This window comes from Eumetopias jubatus, unplaced genomic scaffold (assembly GCF_037043125.1).
Source record: "Eumetopias jubatus isolate StellerSeaLion01/CBP00866 unplaced genomic scaffold, mEumJub1_p1.0 scaffold_7, whole genome shotgun sequence".
Classification (NCBI taxonomy): domain Eukaryota; kingdom Metazoa; phylum Chordata; class Mammalia; order Carnivora; family Otariidae; genus Eumetopias; species Eumetopias jubatus.
The window spans coordinates 833534-855212 of record NW_028274813.1 but is presented as its reverse complement, the minus strand read 5'-3'; the positions used below and the strand labels follow the sequence as shown (position 1 = coordinate 855212).

The window sequence follows — 21679 nt, the reverse complement described above, 5'->3', positions numbered from 1 at the left end:
GCCAGGAGCCCCTGGGTCCTGTTAGAGGATGGTCTCCATGAAGATGGGGCCTGGAGAGGCGCTGAGCCCTCTTGTTTTGAGAGACGGGTGTGTCATGGGGAGATGAGGACGATGGTAGCTGAAGGGAGGGGCCGCGGACAAAGGGGAGGCAGGGCAGGAGCAGATTCGCTGGGGCCTGGACTGACAGAGAAGCGGAGTAGGCGCCCAAGAGCCAAGAAGCTGGGTGTGGGCCTCTGAGAGGGGAGGTGAAGGGTCCTCAGAGAGGGGGGACGGCCCCTCCCCAGTGGAGGGGGGGAAGGTGGACTGGCTGCCAGCGACCAGGAGGGAGGACAGTTCAGAGAAGCAATGCCCTACTCCACCCACCCAGGCCTGGGCTAAAAGGAGGGTGGGAGACCCCACCGGGCCCCTGGGCCCTCTCCCAGGGTGTCGGACTGTCTCCACCTGGCACCAGCCCCCACTTGCCCTGGGCGGCGGACAGGAACCACTCCCACCGTGCCCGCTGGGGCGCTTCCCGCAGAGATAAGGAGCCCTCCCTACACGAGATGCCCTGGACGTGGCCGCGTCCACCATCCCCAGCAAAGTCCCCCGCCCCCGCACGGATCGCTGTTACCGCGGAGGGAGGGGACTCCCCGTCTCGGAGTCCCCTCTTCTAAATTCCCCGGGCTGCTGTCCAATGGTCTTCCCAGGCAGCGGCGGGGGTGGGGGGCTCGAAGAGCCCGGGATGTCCCGTGGGGATGGGGAACTGGGGAGCGGCGGGCCTCCTGGCTCCACGTGTGCTTAAGGCCGGCGGGCAGTTTTGGGGGGCTACCAGGCTGAGACGTCCCTGGTAATTTGTCCCCAACTCTCTGTCTGGGACAGGGTCGGGTCAAAGTGTGTGGGGAGAAGTTCGCCCACGCTGGTTTGCATCTATTTGCATTTTGGCGGTGACTCGTCCCCTCCCTGGCTCCCAAATATCTGGGGGCTCGGGCACGTGCCGGCGGGCTGGGACTAGGGCTGGGGAGCGCCTTCCTGGCCCTGGGGAGCCCCTTCCCTAGATCCTGGACCTTAGGCGAGTGGCGGGGCTGCAGCCCCGGGAGGATCCCCGCCCCTTCAGCACATCCCCACGGATCCCGAGCGCTCCCTGGACACGCCCCCCCGACCCCACCCCACCCCACCCCACCCCCGCTCGGTAGTCGGCTAGGCCCGGGTGCAGCCCGAAGGTGGGGGTGGACCAGATGACCTTTCTTAGCTGATTGGCCTGGAACCCAGGTCCTTGGGTCCAGATCCCGGACTCAGGGGGCGGGTCTCGAAGGGCGGGTCTCAAAGGGGCGGGGTCTTGGGGTCCTTGAAAGGCGCGCACCCGGCCGGACCCACCCAGTCCAGCTCTCCTGTCTGCTCCTGCGCGGGACCCCCAGCCGCCATGCCTAAGTGCCCCAAGTGCGACAAGGAGGTGTACTTTGGTGAGCGCTCCCCGCCTACCCCAGCTCACCCCCGGCCGGGAGCGCGCCGCCCCGCGCCGCCCCCACTAGGAAGCGCGGCCCAGGGACGACCCGGCCGGGCCTCTCCGGAGGGCCGGGCACGCCGGGGGACCCTGGGGCTGCGTGCCGAGAGCCGACACTTCAGCGCTGCCGCCCACCGCCTGGGTGTGCGGGTCAGGACCCCGGCGTGGGATGGCCCTCTGTCTCTGCTGATTCGGTGTCTCCGCCCCGCTGTCTCTTCCTCTCGGTCCCGCTGGGTCTCCCCTTGTCTGGGTGCTCCTTCTCCGGGTCTCCCGGTCGCTGGGGCTCCCCAGCTCTCCCGTCCCCCCTCGGCGTGCCCTGGGAGGGGACCGCGCGACAGAGGGAGAAACGCTGCGTTCTAGCCGCCCCTCCCATCGCTAAGTAGAAACAGACGCGGAAACCGGCGCCCGAGGCGTGATCCCGGGCGCGCTGTGGACCGGGTGCAGCCTCCCTGTCCCGCGCCCCGGGGCCCACCCAGGGGAGAGGCGGGAGGAAGTGGGAAGTGTCTCTCCCGCCTTCGCCCCTGAGAAGGGCGCCCTGCACTCCCCACCCACTACACCACGGCGGGTCACCCAGGCCACCACCCCTGGCCCTCGAGGCCTCCTCCTGCAGTACCACCCAGCGCCCCCTCCCGTTTGTTTGGCCGGATTGGCCTAGGGGACTGGGGATGCCCCTCCCTACTGACGGGGCACAGGGCTGAGACCGGGGTGGGCCACCAGGCGGGCATGGGTGAGACCAAGGGCAGAGGCAACTGGTGAAGGCTGGTGTGTGTGCCCTGTGACCCCAGAGCAGGGTCTCATACTGGGGGTGGGGGGTGCTGTCTGTGCCTCTGCAGCTGAGCGGGTGACCTCTCTGGGGAAGGACTGGCATCGGCCTTGCCTTAAGTGTGAGAAATGTGGAAAGACGCTGACATCAGGGGGCCACGCTGAGGTAGGTGTGGGGCCTGGAGGGCAGCAGGGGTGCAGGGTGAGGGTGGACAGCGCCTCATGGCCCTTCTCTCTGCAGCATGAAGGCAAGCCTTACTGCAACCACCCCTGCTATGCCTCCATGTTCGGGCCTAAAGGTATGCTTCCCCGGCCCCTGGCCTGGCCCCCCACCCAGCCCCTGGCCACCCCTAACCTGCCTACTTGTTTTGTCTGCAGGCTTTGGGCGGGGTGGAGCTGAGAGTCACACTTTCAAGTAAACCCAGGTACATCTCCCCCAGCCCAGACCATCAGGCCTTTGGGATGGCCCCCCCACGCCCGAATGCGGTCTGACTGCTCACTGGGCCTGCACTCACCTCTGTCTCTGTCTCTCTCTGCGCAGGTCATGGAAACGCTATCCCTGGCTGCCCACCCGGCCACTGCCCTTCCAGGCTGATTGCAGGCCTTATCCCCAGGCACCCGGGGCCCCCTGTCGGCTCCCATGCCCTCAATAAAGCTGAACACTCAGAAGCCCTGCCCTCGTGTGTGGAGGTGGGGGGGGGGGCTGGGGGAGGGGGCTGCGGCCGTCTCCAAGCCCTCCCAGGGCCCCTGGCTCTTCCTGCAGCAGCCGGCCTTGCTGCCCATCGTCCTGGCGGGGTGCTGTGCTGGGGGCCACCTCAGCCTGAAGCTTCCTCTACAAGGCAGGCGGCTGGCCACCCTGGAAGGCCCCATGTGGCTCAGCTCTCCAGCGCCCAGCTCCGCAAATGCCCCAGACCTCCAGAGGTTCTGGGATGTGCCCAAGAGGGAGGGTCAACATGAGGCCCAAGAGTCAGTGGTTGGTGGCCACAGGGTGAATCAGCTGTGCTCACCCTGGTTCCGTTTTTGAGCTCTGGGGGAGTTGTGGTGGGGAGTCGTTGCCTGCTCTCTCCACTTCCTGCCCCACCCTTGTCCCCCTAACCCACCGGCCTGGATGGACCAGGCCAGCCACGTTCCTGCTGGAGCATGCACTTGGACACCCCCCCTTCTCCCCCCCAGTACTGAGTGGCCAGCCACTAAATGGAGAATTGGAGGACTGGCTGGGCCTGCATAGTTGGGGGCTTTCTGGAAACTCCCATGTCAATTCTGGCAGCATCTGCAGACTGGGCCTCACTCAGAGCCCTCCCCATCCCCCCCTGGCCACTCAGACTCCAGCCCTGGCAGAGGGCCACCCCTCCCAGGCGTCGGCCCTGCTGCAGGCCTGAGCTGGACAGTCTGTTGAGGGGTCTCAAGGGCCACTTGTAGGGTGGGGTTAGGTTACTGGGTGACTTACAGAACTCCAAGAGGTGGGAGCCAGAGTTCATCTGCAGGGACCGGGTGGGAAGGAACAGATGGTGCTAAGGTGAGGCAGGGTTTCTCAGTGGACAGTGGGAGGGTGGGGGCTGGGGGCTTGGAGATTCAGTGGGGTGTTGTGCCAGAGTGAGGAGTCCGGGTACACAGGAAAATCTGCACCAAGTGCTGGGAGGGGCAGGGCTGAACAAGGCTCCCGCCTCCTACCGGTTCTGGGGCTGGGCTCTGGTGTAGCTCGCAGCCAGGTGGGGCAGATGCAGGGTGAGTGCTGAGATCTGACGCCTGCGGGCGGAGGGGGTCAGGACCAGGTGGAGAAAAGCGCTTCTGATGGAAGGCCCAGAGAGAAGGGCTGGTGGGCTGGGCGGGTGGGTCAAGAATGTGGTCTTTATCCTGAAGGCCCCGGGGCACTCCACCTGGCGTCCGCAGAGTGGCCTGCGGAGACCAGACCGGGCCGAGCTGAAGGGGGCCGAAGGTGGGGGCCGGGGAGGGGGAGGTGAGCGGCTCCACGGGGGCGGGGCCTCCTGGGAGGTTGCGGTAGTAGCCGGCAGTGCCCCAGAGGGAAGCGGGCGAAGGTGAGGACCGGGGGCGGGCCGCCGGGACCCGCCCGGACGCACTTCCTTCAGGTGTGGCCACGGCCGGCGGGTGGAGGGGTGCGTGGGCAGGGCTGGCAGCTCGGTCCCTTCCACCGCTTCGGGGAGGTGTAATTTACACGCCACACATTCAAAATTCTCCCGTGCGGCTCGCCGGCTTTAACCAATGCGCAGGGCTCTGCAGCCGTCCCTGGTGTCCGAGCGCCGTCCGTGCGGGCCATCTGCCGTTTGGGGCATCTCGCGCGCGCACCGTAGACACGCGGCAGCGCTGCGCGCCCGGGTTCCTTCACGCGCCGGGGCGTCCGTGCGCACTGCCGGGCTCTGGGACCGCCGCCACAGCGGCGGCGAGCACCGCGTCCGACAGCCGCCAGACTGCTCTGCCAGTGGCCGCGCCGAGGCGGCTGCGGAAGGAGCGGCTCAGCGTGCAGCGCAGCCAGGCCGGGGGGCCAGCGCCGGAGTCCGGGTGTGGGCTTGGGGTGCGGAGGGGGCCGCCCGCATCCCGCAGGAGCCCCTGGCGCGCCGGCCGGGCCGGGCTTCGCGGAAGCCGAGGGGCTCCCGCGCGGGTCGGTGGCGCCCGGCTGCGCTGCGTTCCCGGCCGCAGGGGGCGCCCGGAGCGGGGCCGCGGGCACTCCGGCGGTTCCTAGGCTGCCTTTTGGCTCAAGGTTGGCTGAGGCGCTGATTGGTGGGGTCTGAGCTAGGCGGGTGTCGGGTGTCGACGCGATTGGGCCGCAAGGGTGGACCCCGCGGAGCTATCGACGCCAACTGGTCTCTGCCGCACAGGAAATGCCTCCACACTGGACAGAACAGACTGCACTCAAAGGCCTGGGCACCGCTCATTGGGCCGGCGCTGGAGGCGTGCCCCCGCCCGCTCGGTGACTGGGCGACGGCCCAGCAGGGACGGCACCTGCGCGGTGATTGGACGCCGGGAGTTCCCGGCGGCCGCGGCGCGCGATCCGAGGGAAGCCGGCTGCATGGGGCGGCGGCGGCTCCGGGGGCACCGGGGAGATGCGGTCGGGGCCCTGCCCGAGGCCATCGCCGCGCTGAGTCAGACGCTGCCCGCCGGGCCCAGCCCCGAGATCTTCCGCCGCGCCAAGTTCGACCGTCCGGAGGCGGTGAGGCCCGCGGGGCAGGCGGCGGGGGCCCGGGCGGACGCAGGGAGGCGGCCGGCCCCGCTGAATGCCGCTCTTTGATCCCTCCAGGCCCCGGCGCTCTGGCAGCTGCTCTTCCGCGTGCTCTCGCCGCTGCCCGCCGACGGCGCCTCGGCCTCCCCGGCCTCCCCGGCCTTCCCGGCCCTGGGTAAGCCCCGCCTTCCCTGTAAGACTTGCCCGCTCACCGTGGGGTCCACCTGCTCACGCAAGCCCCGCCCCCGGTTAGCCCACCTGCCCCAATTAGCCCCGCCCCCACATTAAGTCACGCCCCTGCGGGCTCCAGCTCTGTCCACTCACAGACCCTGTGGCTGGGTCCGCCTCCTGTAAAGCTCGAGCCCGGTTAGCCCCGCCTCCCTGGTAAGAACCCGCCCCTGCAGGCCCTGGCCCCGCCCACTCCACCTGCTCGGGCAAAGCCCCGCCCACCGTATTAGCCCCGGCCCGTTCATCCTGAGTCCCGATCGTTCCCTCCAAACCTGGCTTCTGCTTGGGAGTCATGCGAGGTCTCTCCCAGTGGGCAGCCCCCTGAGCAGGCGGTCCCCCATCCCCAGAGGCCCAAGTCCACCTGGTGAAGTCGGCGCTGCGCTCCCAGGGCTACCCCAGGAGGGCGCTGGCACAGCTCCCCGAGGACGGCTCCCAGGGCAGCCGCGAGCTGCTGCTGGCCCTGGCCTGGCTGCTGGCCCGCGGGCCCCTGCTCGAGCAGCTGCTGGCCCAGACGCGCGTGCGGCTGGGCGACGAGATACCCCTGTGCGAGGTGCGTATGCTGTAAGGGGGCGTGGGGCTGGGTCCTGGTGGGGAGCCTGGGTTCAGCCTGGGCCGGCCCTCAGGGCAGCCCTGTGGGGGTCGGCATTGCCATCCCCCTGCCCCTGCCTTCTCCCCTGCCCCTCCTTTCGGGCAGGGTGGGGTGTGTGTGCTCACAGTCTCCCCTTGGCACCCCTGGGGGCCCACGGCTCTCCCTCCAGGAGCCTCTTTTCTCTGTCCCCCTTGGGGTCTCCGCACGGGATATGGGAACAGGGTGTGACCCTTGTGCCCTCTCCAGTGTGAAGCCCTGGCCAGTGCTGGCCCACTCCCACCCCGCCAGGAAGCAGATGGCCCTGTGGACATACGCCACTTGCAGTGGCTGATGGGAAAGCTGCGGTTCCAGTGGCGAAACCTGATCACCAGTCAGCAGGAGCAGTGTGCCCTCCTGGGCAAGGTATTGTCACCTGAGGATTGTCCACCCAGGAACACTTACTCTCCGTGGTACAGGCTGTCAGCTCCCTCTCTGCCTGAGGCCTGGATGGACCCGGAAGTCATCAGGGGCCTCAGGCTCTGTCTCTGAGCAGAAATGGGCTCTGGGCCCTGGGGGAGCCGCTGTTGCCTGGGCCTGTTTCCGGGAGGAAGGTACCCCTTCCTTCTGCCACATCCTGGGTGTAGGCTGATGGGCAGTGGGCAGCTTCTGTAGGGTTCCTGAGGGCTGGTAAGGCTTAGCTGTGGGGGCACAGGTCTTTCTTACAGGTCTAGTGCAAAGTCTAGGCTGAGAAGTGGCTGGGCAGGGAGGCTGGGACCCCCACCAGCATAGGGCTCCTCAGTGCTGGGCCCCCCCACGCTGCACCTGTGTACCCTGCACCCATGCACCTCTGCACCCTGCACCTGTGCACCCCTGCACCTGTACACGTGTGCACCCAGCACCTCTGCACTCTGCACCCAGCACCTCTGCACCCCTGCACCTGTGCAGCCATGCACCTCTGCACCCTGCACCTCTGCATCCTGACCTGTGCACCCAGCACCTCTGCACCCTGCACCTGTGCACCCCACACCTCTGCACCCGTGCACCTGTGCACCCAGCACCTCTGCACCCAGCATTTCTGCACCCTGCACCTGTGCACCCAGCACCTGTGCACCCTGCACCTCTGTACCTGTACACCTGTGCACCCTGCACCTGTGCCCCCTGCACCTGCACACCCTACAACTCTGCATCCAGTACCTCTGCACCCAGCACCTGCGCGCCCTGCACCTCTGCATCCAGCACCTCTGCACCCAGCACCTGTGCATCTGTGCACCTGTGCACCCTGCACCTCTGCACCTGTGCACCCTGCATCCTGCACCTCTGTACCCTGCACCTGTGCACCTCTCACCTCTGCACCCAGCACCTGTCCACCCAGCACCTGTGCACCCAGAACCTCTGCACCCTGCACCCTGCACCTGTGCACCCTGCACCTCTGCACCCCGCACCTGTGCACCCTGCACCTCTGCACCCCGCACCTGTGCACCCTGCACCTCTGCACCCCGCACCTGTGCACCCTGCAACTCTGCACCAAGCACCTCTGCACCCCTGCACCTGTGCACCCTGCACCTCTGCATCCAGCACCTCTGCACCCAGCACCTGTGCATCTGTGCACCTGTGCACCCTGCACCTGCGCACCCTGCCCCTGTGCATCCCGCACCTGTGCATCCTGCACCTGTGCACCCCGCACCTCTCCACCCTGCACCTGTGCACCCTGCACCTCTGCATCCAGCACCTCTGTACCTAGCACCTCTGCACCCTGCACCTCTGCACCTGTGCACCCTGCATCTTGCACCTCTGTACCCTGCACCTGTGCACCCCGCACCTGTGCACCCAGCACCTCTGCACCCTGTACCTGTGCACCCTGCACCTCTGCACCCTGCATCTCTGCACCCTGCATCTCTGCACCCCTGCACCTGTGCACCTCTGTACCTCTGCATGCTGCACCTGTACACCTCTGTACCCTGTACCTCTGCACCCTGCACCTGTGCATCTCTGAGCTCTGCACCTTGCACCTCTGTACCTGTACACCCCTGCACCCCTGCAGAAGGCTTTTTGCATCCTCAGCCCTTCTTGGAACCTGTGTCTCTCTTGCTTGACTTGGGCTTTACTTGCTCTTCCTGCTGGGACACAGCTACTCATTAACCTCTGTGATGCCTTCAGGTCTTATCTTGCTGGGAAGCCTTCTCTGCCCCCCAGACCCAAACAGTCACTCTCTGTCCCCGCCATTGGCTCCACTGGACCACCTAGCCCGTCCAGAGGCTGTTTCTCCCGCCACATGGACCTGGCAGTCAGTGAGCTTAGGGAGAAGCACTGGTGCCCCATTCCATCCCCACCATACCCCCGGGAACTGCGTGGGATGGGGAGGTTATAGGCGGGACTGCCCAGGCCCCTCCCACTGCAGGGGCCTCCTGGAGGGGCCTGGGCCCTGGACCAGTGGCCCAGCAGTACTGACTACTCTCCTGAGCCTGACCCTGGCCTTCCCTGGAGCACCCTGGTGAGGCGTGGCCCATTTCCTTGCCTACAAGGCAGGCTCCAAAAACCTCACTCAGTGCTGGGAGAGGTGCCCCTTCCTGCTCATCCTGGGGTTTGCACTGCCTGTTTCAGATCCACTCCTATACCCGTGGCTGCCACAGTGACCGTAGCCTTGGCCACCTGTCTGTTGCTGAGACGGAGCTGTTCAGGGACCCAGAGGGCGGCCGGCAGGTGAGGGCTGGCGTGGGGCCCCCTCCTGTCTGAGGCTGGTGTGTGTTGGTGTGTAGGACTGCAGAGACGTGAGGTGGTGGGGGTTGAGGTGGGGAGGGGCCTGAGGAGGACCCAGCCAACCAGCTATGAGCTCTGGGTGATTGCCCAACGTACCATCTTGCTGGTGTGGGGGACAGGCACGTCCTCAGGGCCTCCCCCAGCTCCCTAGACCATCCAGTGGTGCAGGAATCCAGACCAGCTGCTGTGTGTTCATGTGGCTGGGCATGGTTAGGGCCCCAGAGGCACAGGTGTCTAGGCTGGGCTGGCAGCTGGGTGAGGGGGGAGCCTCTGGAATTAAGGAAGACTGCTTAAGCGTTCAAGCGTATGGTGTTGGGGCCTGGAGCCCATGCAGGGGTTGTCTGGTGACCGAGGTCGTAAGAAGAGGGCTGTTGAGCATGCCCCACACTTCGCTGACTTTCTTTTCAGGAGACCCTAATCTGTCATGATTGTTTCTTTCTCTTGGGTTGGCATGGCCAGGGTGTCCTGGGGCAGGCCCAGGGCTGGCTGTCACCTGAGGGCTGGGCTCTGGCTGGCCCAGAATGTGAGGCTGGCACTGTCCAGCCTGGGGGCACTTGGCCAGGCAGGAGGGCTGAGGCTCAGGGCTGGTGTGGGCCCTCTTTCCGGTTCCCGCAGATCCCAGCTCTGGGGTCATGTGCTCCCTTTTGTGGGGTTGGGGTAGCCACCTGAGGGTGCCTGCCAGGCCTGCATCCCCGGCCAATCCCTGGCTGGCCCTGCTCAGGCAGGGCTGCACTTGTCCAGGGCTCCACGGTGTCGAGGCGGGATCTCGGTGACCCGAGGTGCCCTTGGCTAGGTCCCCTTCTACAGGTGACTCAGCGAGGCCCAGGCTTCCTGCCCCCCCCACCCCCCCCCGCCCCGGGTTGGAGCAGAGCAGAAACTGCACCAGTTCCAGCCAGGTGTTGCCTGGGGCCCTGGGCCCTGTGGCGTGGGGGCCTGTGTGGCTCCCCCTCCTGTCTGAGGCTGGGCTGTGTTGGTGCCGCAGGACTCTAGACAGCCTGAGGTGGATGGGGTCACGATTGGCTTCCTTCCAAGGTTTCTGGAGGGGGGGACTGGCAGAAGCCTGGGCCAGTGTCCCCAAAGGACCTGCACTCTTGGGATGGGTCCCAGAAGCTTCTGGAGTGATCTGTGGTTGCTGTGCGTGACCAGGCATGCGGCGGAGTAGCTGGGCCTGCAGCCTTCTCACGTCCCTGTGCCTGGCCACAGGGCAGTGGGGTGGACCCAGGGTGGTGGCTGCCTTAGGAGGCTCCAGCACTGGGCCCGAAAGTGGGGGGGCACAGGGGATTTGTTGCCTCTTCCTGTTGTGCCTTGCCTGAAGCCGGGGAGCTGGGGCGCACCTGGGGTCTGTGGTCGGAAGCCACGTGAACTGTGTGCATGCGTGTGGCCTGCACCCTCCCCATGCCCCACTCCCAGACTGTGCTCCCCTAGGCCCATGGTGGTTCTTTCTGCGGGTGAGCCTCCATCCTGACTCCGGAGCCCCTGTTCCAGCTGCAGCAAGTAGGCTCCTGGCTGCCTGGCTGGCCGTCTGTTTGCTGTGGAGCAGGGGCCCCTTCCTGGCCAGCAGGGACCCCGGGCCATGCGTGCCGGTTGTGTGGGGCATGTGCGCCAGCCCTCGGGCGTGGTGGCTTGGCAGAGCTCTTAGCTGGCCCTTTGTCCTGGGTTCAGGAAGCCCAGCACCTCTCTCCTAGAAGGAGCAGAGCCTGTGGCCTGGCCGGTGTGTGCTGGCTGCTGCATTCACAGAGGAGCAGGGGCAGGCCTGTGGCTTCCTGGTGGGGGTGGCAGGGGCGGGGCGGGGGAGATGGGGCCGGCTTGCGCTGCACCTCTACAGCAGTCAGTGGGCCCTCTGGTGGTGGGACTCCTAACTCCTGCCTCCTCCCTCCCCCTGCCCCCAGCTTCTGGAGGCCAAGGCTGGGCAGGTGTTACCACAGCCAGAACCAGAGCACTTGGCTGTCTGTGGGTCCCCGTGTCTGTGTGGGGTCTGCAGGTGTGGGGCTGTGCAGGCCCAGCCTCCCCCCTGCCTTTGGGGTTCCTAGGTCCCACAGGAGGGGCTCCCCATTCTAAGACACAGGCAGAGAAGAAAGACTGGGGCTTTCTTCTCTGCCTGTGTCTTGGGTGCAGCGCCCAGTTAGTGAGAGTGTGGGGCAGAGGTCCCGAGTCGAGGGTGCTCCATGTCAGCTCCTGGCCCTATGGGGACTCACGTTTGGGGCCAGTGTGGGGGCCGCAGGTGTGGTCGGCCTGGTGGTGCCTGGAGGTGGGGCTGCCCTGTCCTGCCTGTGGGGAGGTGGCTCTGCAGGTGGGTGGTTGACATGACCGGCTGGCAGGCCAGAGGGACTGGTGGGCATGCTGGTTGCGTTGCTGGTGCTGGGGGTCCTAAGTGGGGTTCTGACCTGGCCACGGCTTATGGTTTGCTTTACAGCTGCTTCAGAGGCTGGAGAGTGAGAATGCGCGCCTGGAGGCCGCCCTGGTGTGGCGGCGGCAGGAGCTGGTCTTCTGGAAGTGGATGGTGTGACTGGCTCTCTCCCTGCTCCCAGCCTTGACCACAGCCTTCCTGGGGGGGCGGGGGGCGTCTCCCTCCTTCCCGGACAGGACAGGAGACGGGGAGGCCACATGCACACCCAACTGTGTGGTTGGCGTTAGGACCCAGGCCTGCTGGCTTGGAGCCAGGGGCCCTTCCCAGATGTCTGTCCCCTCACCTGCCCTGAGGGGTCCAGCCTTCCAGAAGTCTGGCCTTTGTGCCCTCCCTGGCTCCAGGCCTGCTGGCATGATGGGTGGCTGTCCACACGGGGGGTGGGCACTGTCCCCGGGCCTCTGTGCCATCTGTCCCCGCTGGCTGTGCCACTGGGCCTGGGCCTGTGCTTACGAGGCCCGGGCTTGCTGCCTGCCTCTTACTTGGGTCTCTCTGCAGGACACGGTCCTGGGCGCCTGCCCCCTGGAGGCCTCACAGCCCACGTTTCTGCCCAGGATCCCCACGGTGGGGGCCAGCGAGTTGGAGCTGGTGGCCCGGGAGTTGCAGGCCCTGCATGAGGAGCTGCGGGGAGTGGCAGAACCCCGGCGGGTGGCCTGGGAGGCCAGGGTGAGGGCTTGGGGCGCTGACATAGGGTGTGTTGACACAGCCCCTCGTGGAACTCACCTTGAGTCCGAAGCTGGGAGGGCGACTGCAGCGGCCTGGGGGGGTGCGTGAGGAGGAGTCCCCAGTGTCCTCACGTGAGCCCTGCCCACGCTGCACTGCGCAGGCCACAGCCCCTTCAGTTTTCTGAAGCATCTTGAGGAACTTGCGGGCAGTTTAACCCTAAAGTCTCCAGGACACTGTGAGGGGCGGGGGTGTTGCTAGCAGCCCCTTCCCCTCTGCTGTGGTGGCCGCTGGGGCGTGCCTGATGCTTGTGGGCGCTTCACACGAGCCATCCGCCACGGCGCAGGTCCTTGGGGCAGAGCCCACCGAGGGCCAGGGTCAGGGCCACCACCTGGGGGCACAGCCTCTTCTCACTGCCCCGCCCCAGGCCAGCTGGGACGGGCCCTTCTGGAGGGTCAGAAGCGGCCAATGCAGGCAGTGTCCCCTTGGGTCAGCCCTGCTGCATGCTTCCCCTGTCCTGGGAGCACTGGGAAGGCGGGAGAGGCCGATTCAGCAGAGGACAGTGGGTGTGCGAGGCTGACACTGACCCCGGCGTGCTGGGTAGTGTTGGTGTGGCTCGAGGGTCTGCTTGGCTCTGAACGGGCCCCGGGGGACTTGGTGGCCTGGGTGAGCGGGTGGGGCCTGCAGCTGGGTAGTGCTGCAGGGCCCTCGGGGGATCAGGCTGCTGGCTGTGTCCCCGGGGCCCCTCTGCTGGCTCAGGGCTCCGGAGCCGGTGATGTGAAGGCTGGAAGGGCGGCGCCGGAGAGCTGGCACTGGGGCCGGCCCCTTTCCCGGAAAGGAGCAGGGTCTGGGCTGTCAGCCCTTCTCAGGGCGCTGCTGGGGCTTGGTGCTGGGGCCAAGGGGGCGCAAAGCCGGTGTCCTGGGCAGGCTCCAGAGCTACCTTCTCCCCCATGCAGGCTGGAGGCTGGGGGCCAGAGTGGACTGCTGTGCAGCGGGCCTCACAGGAGGCCGTGGGACGGGAGCTGGCCACTCTTCAGCGGGCCTGGGAGCAAGGTGAGGCCCTGGCCCAGACCCATGGGCCCCGCCGGCTGGTGAAGAGAGACACCGGAGCCTCGGGGGGCCCAGGCCTGCGGGCTGCTGAGCTGATTGGGGTGCTGAGGAGCCGGGAAACCTGCCTGGAGGCTGTGCTGGGCCGGCTGCAGACCCGGTGTTGGCAGGAGCTGACCAGGCTGGCGGGAGCCCGGCCCGGCCTTCTCTGGATCCTGCCGCCCGGTCGCTGAGGGCCCATGGGTGTGGCCTCCTTGAGGGGGACCTGCCCTGACGCCCTGGCTGGGCCGCAGAGGGGCAGGTTTCAGGGTGGCCCCAGGGATGATGCAGGCACAACCCTGTGGCGTGCTTCCCCTGAGCCCTGGATGTCCCTGCTTTGGGCGCAGCCCGGGCCCTTGGCTAGCCATACTGGGGGCAGGCACGACAGGCCCAGTGTGGGGTCTGTGGGCATTCAGGATCAAGAGAGTATGCAGAAATAAGTTGTAGAGGCCTCCCTGCAGGGGTGAAGCTCTGCCCTGGCCTCCCCAGGCCACCCTTCCAGGTTCCTGCCTGGGGAGGGTCAGGTCTGTGCTCAGGCCCAGGGGAACGGGACCCTGGGTAGTGGTTGGCCAAAGCTGGGCTGGTCCAGGGCTGCCCCCATGCTGGAGGGTCAGGCACGGCCTGCAGCCTGGGCTGGGCATCAGGGTCCTGGGGGAAGGGATAGCCCTGGATGCCCCCATACACACTGCGTCCTGGCCCCACTGCACGCCCCACCTTGAGCCTGTGCCTGGTGTGTGTGCGTGTGTTGGGCAGGGATGCTGGCTGGGAGCCTGGGGGTGGGGGATGCTGTTCCTTTCCTGGGGGTGGTGCTGGGGGTGAGGGGGAGGCCACTGTGGACAGAGGGGGCTTTGTGCATGAGACTGTTCGGGGAACTGGGCTCGGCCCTGACAAAGAGCCATCTGTGTCCGGGGGATGTGGCCCCCAGCCTGCCGGAACAGGCCCCCCTCCATCCCAGAGGGCCCAGCTTCTCGGCACCCCTCACCCAGCAGGCACAGACAGACTCATCCTGCCTCCCTCGCCAGGCTCCCCTTGGCTCAGGGCAGTTGAACCCCAGCCTCCTGCGGGGCTAGTACAGGGGCCTTTTGGCTGCCTCTGGCCGGCCAGGTCAGGCCCAAGGACACACGGCAGAACGTTCTCTCGTTGGCTTTTCCTGGCTGGCTGGGGGTTTGCTGGAGTGACCGCTCACACCCAGAAGCACCGGGCTGGTCTCAGCCACCCCGGCCCCTCCCCGTCCCTTGGGGGACACACCAGTGCTCCGTCTGCACTGGTCAGTCCAGGCAGACTGGTCAGGAGGGCATCCCTGACCCTCTCCTCACAGGCCTGGCCCCTGGACAGTCTCTGGGCTGGGGTCCCTCCCTCCAAACCACAGCCCCTCTCCCAGCTCCTCTTCAGGGCCCCAGCTGTGGTCCAGGGCCCGCAGGGCCTCGACCCTCCACCTGCAGCCCTCCGAATGTGTGAAGTCCCTCTGGACTCCCTGCAGCCGCCCCTCTCTGCCTGCCACGCCCTCAGCCATCCCAACCACCGATGGGACCCTCCTCATCTGGGAAACAAGTCCACCCAGAGCCCCCTGCCTTCTGGGGACCGCTGTTGAGCCAGGACACCCATTGGCCCTTGGGAACTTGAGGTTTAGCAGCCACATGCAAGCTCAGGATTACGGAGCTGCCCCTTGTCAAGCTGATGTGTGGATCCAATACATGCCACTCAAAACCCTATGGTGTCTGTGACTTTGGTGTGGACCCCGGGGTATGTGGGTGGGACAGGCCCCAAGAGGCCCAGTCTAGGGGGAGGCCAGGCACACTCATGGTGGCCCGGGGAGCAGGTGCGCCCTGTGTGGCTCTTATGAAGGCCATGGTAAGTTAGCAAACACTTAGTGGTGGGCAGGAGGCGCGGGGCAGAACCAGCGAGTCTGTCCACAGGCTGCCGTCTGACATTCCCCCGCCTCCCCTACGCTGACGCGACAGGTCCACCGGCCTGAGACAGCCACTGGAACAGAAGCAGGTGCAGGCTGCGGCCTGGCCTGGCCAGCGAGGGGCAGCGGGGGACAGTGGGGGTGCAGCTGGGGGCAGCAGGGGTCAGGGGGGTGCAGCTGGGGGCAGCAGGGGTCAGGGGGGGTGCAGCGGGGGGCAGCAGGGTCAGGAGGGGCAGCAGGGGTTGGGGGGTGCAGCGGGGGGCAGCGGGGTCAGGAGGGGCAGCGGGCTGCTCTGGGCAGGCAGGCTTCTGTGAGGTCGGCACAGTGGGAGCCCCCGGCTCCCCAGGGAGATGTGAAGGACAGTGCGGCCGCGGGAGGGAAGGACACCACGCTCCATTTGCCGCAGGGACACCGGAGACCTGCTTCTCAGAAGACCCCACAGAGACAAGGACAGACGAGCCAGAGTAGAATTCCCCTGTGCCTGTGAAGACTTGTGCAGAGACAGAGGCAGGCACCCCAGAGAAGAGGGTCCGGGGTCACGATGTGACCCAGACCCGCTGGGTGGGCGCAGGGCCAGCGCAGGCCAGGGGCGGGGGGCTTGAGCCAGTGCTGGGAAATGCTCTGTGACCTGCCAATGGCCGCCCGCACAGCAGCCGGCCCAGTAGGAGTGGACCGCGGGCAGCACGGTGACCAGGCCTCCTGGAACGTGGGAGGCAGAGCAGGTCACAGACGGTGACCCACGAGGAGACCCCGAGAGCGGGAGCCACACAGGCCGGGGAGGGGTCTCGGTGGCATGGCCCGTGGGCTTTGTGGACCTGCGTCTGCTGCACCCGTGCCGCCCTCTTTGGTGTTTTATTGAATACAGTGCCAGCAGGACCCACGGGCGAGCCCTGCACACAGGTGCATCCACTTCACTGGCTGCACCACGGCCACCTTTCCCGTGCCAGCTCCAGGGTGCTTCTGGCGCTGACCTCACCACCCACTGGCTCGCTTCCTGTCCCTTCAGTTCAGGGCCTCCTCACACCATTGGTCGACCTTGGCTGGACCTGGGCAGTCAGGACGCCTCCTGTGGACACCTGTAGGTGTTCCCGAGAGACACAGCCGGTGGTCTGGTGCACAGCCACCCCCTCACCCCCCGCCGGGTCCTGCCCTGCGGCTGTGGCCCCCAGACCTACATGGGTGCCCATGCTCCTGTGTCCTCACAGGGTCTTGGGTTCTGAGCGAGGCCAGCACCACCCTCCCCTCCCTGCCCCTTCTTGGCTGAACTGGCCATTCCCCACTCATCCGTCAACCAGGATTCACACAGTGCCCTGGGGTGCAGAGACTAAACCCCATAAACAGGGTGGCCACGGCCGTGTCATTGGGGTTAGGGTGGTGGTCAGAGGCCTAGAGGACGGGCACCGAGTGAGCCCAGGGGGTGGTCAGACAGAGGAAACGGGGTCTGTATTTGTGGGGCCGCACAGTGCTCAGAGAGGGAGTCAGGGAGGGTGAGACGTGCTGGGGGTCACCGAGGAGGCGGTGGGGGGGCAGGCGGGGCTGGGTGGGTTCTGGTAGATTTTGGATCCAGGGTCTGTGGCTGTCTTGGTTGTGTGGCATGTGAACTGATGGCTCTCTTGTTTTTCCATCTGGTTTACTCAGATTATTATTTATAACACCCAAGATTTGTTACCTCCCCTTTGGGGACAGTTTTTAATTTTTTTTTAAAGATTTTATTTATTTTTCAACAGAGACAGAGACACAGCGAGAGAGGGAATACAAGCAGGGGGAGTGGGACAGGGAGAAGCAGGGAGCCTGATGTGGGGCTCAATCCCAGGACCCTGGGATCATGACCCGGGCTGAAGGCAGACGCTTAACGACTGAGCCCCCCAGGCACCATCTCCGGAACCTTCTCATCTTCCCCAAGTGCTACTCTGGCCCCATCCACACGCAGCACCCCCCAGCCCCTGGCACCCCCACCCCACTTTGTCCGTGTGGACGGACTCCTCTAGGGACGTCCGATGAGTGGGTCACACGGTGTGTGTCGTCCTGTGAGTGGCTGAGGTCACTCCGTGCTCGGTGCCCCCGCGGTTCAGCCTTGCAGGGCTCAGGACTCTCCCCTAAACTAAGAGTGCGGAAGATTCCACTTATGAACGGACCACATCTCTCTCTGCGTCTCCCAGCCGCTGGCTGTTGTGGATAATGCCGTGGTGCTCCTGGCTTTGCAAACACCCCTCCTCTGGTTTAGTTTTCCGGCTGTCTGGATCGTCGAGGGCCAGATGTGGCTGTGATGGCGACACCAGGATGTGAGCGGGAGCAGAGCCTGGATGGGCCTGGGGCTTGTCTCCCTGGGGGGAGCTTGGCAGCGGCAGGTGGTTCTCCCCCGAGGTCACGTCCTGGGGTCTGGCGTTGCTCTCCCCCGGGGCTCTTCCCAGTACCCACTGCTCGGAATAAATATCTAACAGGTCTGCTCATCGGGACCCAAAAGTGTAATAGATATTTAGGTCCTAACAATGTAGCAGCAGTTCCGAAAAAGACAAAACAAAAACCCAACTACCCATAAACTGAAAACATGAGTTCTTACATCTCTAGAATGACTTCCATAGGATATCGGAACCTGCAAGGCTCTGCGCGCCTTCTCAAACCTCACAGAAGGGCCAGGAGCCCGGGAACAGAGCAGCGGGACCCTGCACCTGGCTGGGGACGCCTGGTTGTGCCCCCTTCCAGCCCCCACTCCGACCAGCCATGACATTCCTGTCCCCGAGAGCCTCCCTCAGCACAGTCTGGCTTCCGCAGGTGTGCGGGGGAATGGGCATTAAGCGGTCTCCGAATTTACCTGACATCCGCACACTCACCGGGAGCGTCTTCACCGGCACCTGCTTCGCTTCTCAGGCGCCCTCTGATGTGACTGCGTGAACCATTTGGTCACTTGTGTTTGGGACTGCACATCCCTCCCTGGTTTCACTCATTGTAAGCATCTTCTCCATTCTGTCATCTGGTTAAACGCTTGCTGGTACTTCCGCTTTGCTGAACAGAGAGCTCAAATTCCGTTTTCACCAGATCGATCGTCTTGTTGCTTCTTGGTTCTTTTGGCGAGCGTCTGGAGACAGGCCGCCTCTCCTACACCATGTTCTCCGTTTGTTTCCTTCCCCGGGTTTTTCCTTCACTCTCACATTTTCTGTCCTCCAGAGTCTGCCATGTGGGTGGTGTCCTGGTTTCCCAAAGGGTGAGCCAGTTCCCAAACACCATCTCCGCGCAGACGTGCCCTTTCCTCCTTGATCTGCCCTGGCCCGTCCTCCAAATTCAGTTCCCGTCTGTCCCACGGCTCTGTTTCCATGTCAGGACGCAGCCTGCTGAGCACAGGCAGGAGGGGCTCCGGGCGAAGAGACGCGAAATGCCCCGTTACTGCTGGTGTAGAGAGCCTCCGTGGCGGCTGTGGTTTCACTTTGGCCATGGGGCTAACGCTCCACCCGTTGGCAGCAGGACGGCAGGCATTCCTATCTCCCTCTGCCGGGGCCGGGCACCCAAGGCTTCTCCATTAGCTGCTGCACTCGCTGTGTGCTTTCCGTGAAGTTTTGTGACTTTTAGAAAGTTTTCTTCCACTCTTGTTTTCCCAAGGGCTTTTTTAGATCATAGATTTCAAATGCTTTGTCTTCACTAATCAAGACAATCATATGATTTTCTCCTTCACCCTTTTGTAATGAAATACGTTGCATCAACTACACCAACACTCCTTCCCACGTCGAGCCATCCCTGCATTCCTGTAAAAAGGCCTATTTTAACTTTTTTTTTTTTATTTTAAAAGATTTTATTTATTTGACAGAGAGACACAGCGAGAGAGGGAACACAAGCAGGGGGAGTGGGAGAGGGAGAAGCAGGCTTCCCGCCGAGCAGGGAGCCCGATGCAGGGCTCGATCCCAGGACCCCGGGATCATGACCTGAGCCGAAGGCAGACGCTTAATGACTGAGCCACCCAGGTGCCCCACTTTTTTTTTTTAAGATTTACTTATTCTAGGGAGAGAGTGTGTACGTGGGGGGCAGAAAGAGAGAGAGATTTAAGCAGACTCTGAGCTGAGTACAGAGCCCGATGTGGGGCTCGATCCCACGACCCTGAATCATGACCTGAGCCCAAATCAGGAGTCAGATGCTCCAGCGACTGAGCCAGCCAGGCGCCCCTAGTGTTCCTTTTACCAGTACACAACTTCATTCTTTGTCCTTTAGGCTATTTTTCTGCTTTAAGGTATACTTAGCTGTATACTGAGATGGTATGAGAGCTCTTATTTGGTTCATATTTGCCTGGTAGAGGCTTGTCTGCCCTTTATGTTTCAACCTTACTGTGTCTTAAAAAACATCATGACTTTTTTTTTATACAGCATATTGTTCACTTATTTTATTCCAACATAAGAATCTCTGTGTCTTAACTGATTAATTGTACACTTATTTTTTAAAGGATTTTATTTGGGGCGCCTGGGTGGCTCAGTCGTTAAGCGTCTGCCTTGGGCTCAGGTCATGGTCCCAGGTCCTGGGATCGAGCCCCGCATCAGGCTCCCTGCTCGGCGGGAGGCCTGCTTCTCCCTCTCCCACTCCCCCTGCTTGTGTTCCTGCTCTATCTCTGTCAAATAAATAAATAAAATCTTAAAAAAAATAAAGGATTTTATTTATTTTTTTAGGGGGAGAAAGAGAGCACAAGCAGGGGGAGGGGCAGGCAGAGGGAGAGGGTAGAGGGAGGCTTTCCACTCAGTGCAAACCCCAATGCGGGGCTCGATCCCCAGACCCCAGGATCAAGACCTGAGCGGAAGGCAGACGCTTAACCCACTGAGCCACCTAGGCGCCCCTGCATTTTATTTTTATCTTTCATTGCTTTTCTTTGTCTCCTTCTTTTTCTTGTTTTCTGCTTTCCATTGGGTAGATCTAGTTTTCTTTTGTTGGCTTGAACATCATATATTTTGTTTTTGTTTTCATGGCAGTTGCCCTAACTTAAAAGCTGTTCTCATGTTTATTTACAGATGACTTTTTTTTTTAAATTTTATTTTCACGTAATCTCTGTGCCCAGTGTGGGGCTCGAACTCACAACCCTGAGACTAAGAGCCGCTCGCTCCACCGACCCAGCCAGTCACGCGCCCGATGACTTTTTTGTCTTATGATGTCTTTTGATGACTTTTTTACACTTATCTGTATTTCTACCTTTTCCAACAAAATAAATACTTCAGCATGTTTTCATGTCCTTTGTTCTCCCAAATTCTTATTTGTGTTGTATGAGATTTTAGTCCTCAGCTAGTATGAATATATTTTCTTTAAGATAACCATAAACTTTACTAAAATTGTGATTATCCTTACTTTTCATATCTCTTAGATTTGTTTCTGCTTTGAATCCACACATATTTTCAAGTAATCCAGTTGTGGCAAACTTTCCGGGCCCCTTTGTGCCTGAAAATACCTCCGTCACACTCCCCCATGTGAATGAACACTTGTTTGGATATAAAATTCCAGGTTCAGAGTTATTTTCCTTTATTATTATTGTTATTTTAAAAAATATTTTAAAGTAATCATTACACCCTACACAGGGCTCAAACCCATGACTCTGAGATCAAGAGTCGTGCGCTTTGCCACCGAGCCAGCCAGGCACCTGGTTATTTCCCTTTAATACTTAAACAGAATTTTTTTTCTAACTGAAGGTCCCTCACTGGTCCTGCCTCCATGGGTGGCCAAGACCAGGGGAAAAGGGGAGGGGAGCCAGGTGGCGCAAGGAGGGCTCATCTCCACAACATTCATTTATACACAGAACTAAACAGACAAGCGCGGAGTCACTGTTGTGGTTAGAAGTTGGCGGCATGGGAAAAGGGAGGAACAGGTGGGGGATTGGGGTGTCGTTAAAAAAATACAGGCCCCCCCCAAACTGGGGTGCCCGGGGGGGAACTTGGTCTGCTTCAAGCCAAGAGGAATCAGAAGGTCAAAAGCAGTTTGAGAAGGCCAGGACCGTCAGGGATGGAGGGAGGAGGAAGGTCCAGGGGGCGAGGGGGGGCTGTTTGGCAACGGGGGTGAAAGGGTTGCCCTCCCCCTGCTGGGATCCCCCCAGCCCCTCCGGTCTGGCAGGAAGGGGGCAGCCTGCAACCCCCATGGGCAGGTCTGGGGCTGCCAGATGCTCCAGGCAGGGGCCCGGAGGGGGCTCACAAAGGCTTGCCCTCCAGGGAGAGGACAGCACTGCCCCCCAGGTTCTCTGCCAGGGTGCAGCCGTCCTTGACCTCCCTCCTCGTAGCGGTTTGCTTGTAATTCCTGCTTGGTCCCCGTCAGCTTTTTCTTGATGGCATCCTTGGAGCTGGCATAAATCATTTGCTCTTAAGGGCTGCAGACTCAGGTGCCCAGAAGATAAACACCAGGTCCTCCTTCTTGCTCTCCTTGGTCTCATAGGTTGCGTCATAGAGGGCATAGCAGCGGGCCTTGTCTGGCAGCATCTTGACGAAGGTGGCGTAGGGGTCGTCTACAGTCTGGCCCACATCCCCTACCAGGGTCTCCTTGCCCTCCTCCAGGATGATGTTCTTCTTGTCCTCGCTCAGGCAGAAGGGTACCGCCTTCTTGCGCTTCTTCACCCCCCCTGGTGTTGAGGACTTGCGCACCTTCACGTCACTGAACACTTGGATGACGCCGTCAGAGACCGCCACGCCCGAGGCCAT

General features: G+C 63.1%; 2 protein-coding genes and 1 pseudogene across 6 annotated transcripts; 2 read left to right on the top strand and 1 right to left on the bottom strand.

Moving 5' to 3' along the window:
* The first annotated feature begins 1330 nt into the window (after positions 1 to 1330).
* On the top strand, positions 1331 to 2911 carry LOC114203431 (cysteine-rich protein 1). Its single transcript, XM_028096786.2, has 5 exons — positions 1331 to 1439; positions 2314 to 2408; positions 2484 to 2541; positions 2621 to 2667; positions 2784 to 2911. The coding sequence occupies exons 1-4, from the start codon at positions 1400 to 1402 to the stop codon at positions 2659 to 2661; spliced, it is 234 nt and encodes a 77-aa protein (XP_027952587.1). The 5' UTR covers positions 1331 to 1399; the 3' UTR covers positions 2662 to 2667; positions 2784 to 2911.
* An 894-nt stretch (positions 2912 to 3805) lies between these two features.
* Positions 3806 to 14835, top strand: TEDC1 (tubulin epsilon and delta complex 1). Of its 5 annotated transcripts, none has more exons than XM_088024406.1 (9): positions 3806 to 3967; positions 5077 to 5408; positions 5496 to 5592; positions 5993 to 6195; positions 6481 to 6636; positions 8815 to 8913; positions 11384 to 11470; positions 11873 to 12040; positions 12994 to 14835. In XM_088024406.1, the coding sequence occupies exons 1-9, from the start codon at positions 3961 to 3963 to the stop codon at positions 13315 to 13317; spliced, it is 1473 nt and encodes a 490-aa protein (XP_087880532.1). In that variant the 5' UTR covers positions 3806 to 3960; the 3' UTR covers positions 13318 to 14835. The 5 variants fall into 5 exon arrangements, with proteins under 5 accessions (XP_087880532.1, XP_087880533.1, XP_087880534.1 ...); XM_088024409.1 differs by lacking the exon at positions 3806 to 3967 and adding an exon at positions 4093 to 4178; XM_088024410.1 differs by lacking the exon at positions 3806 to 3967 and adding an exon at positions 4250 to 4329.
* A 6226-nt stretch (positions 14836 to 21061) lies between these two features.
* On the bottom strand, positions 21062 to 21679 carry LOC114203696 (cofilin-1 pseudogene; annotated as a pseudogene).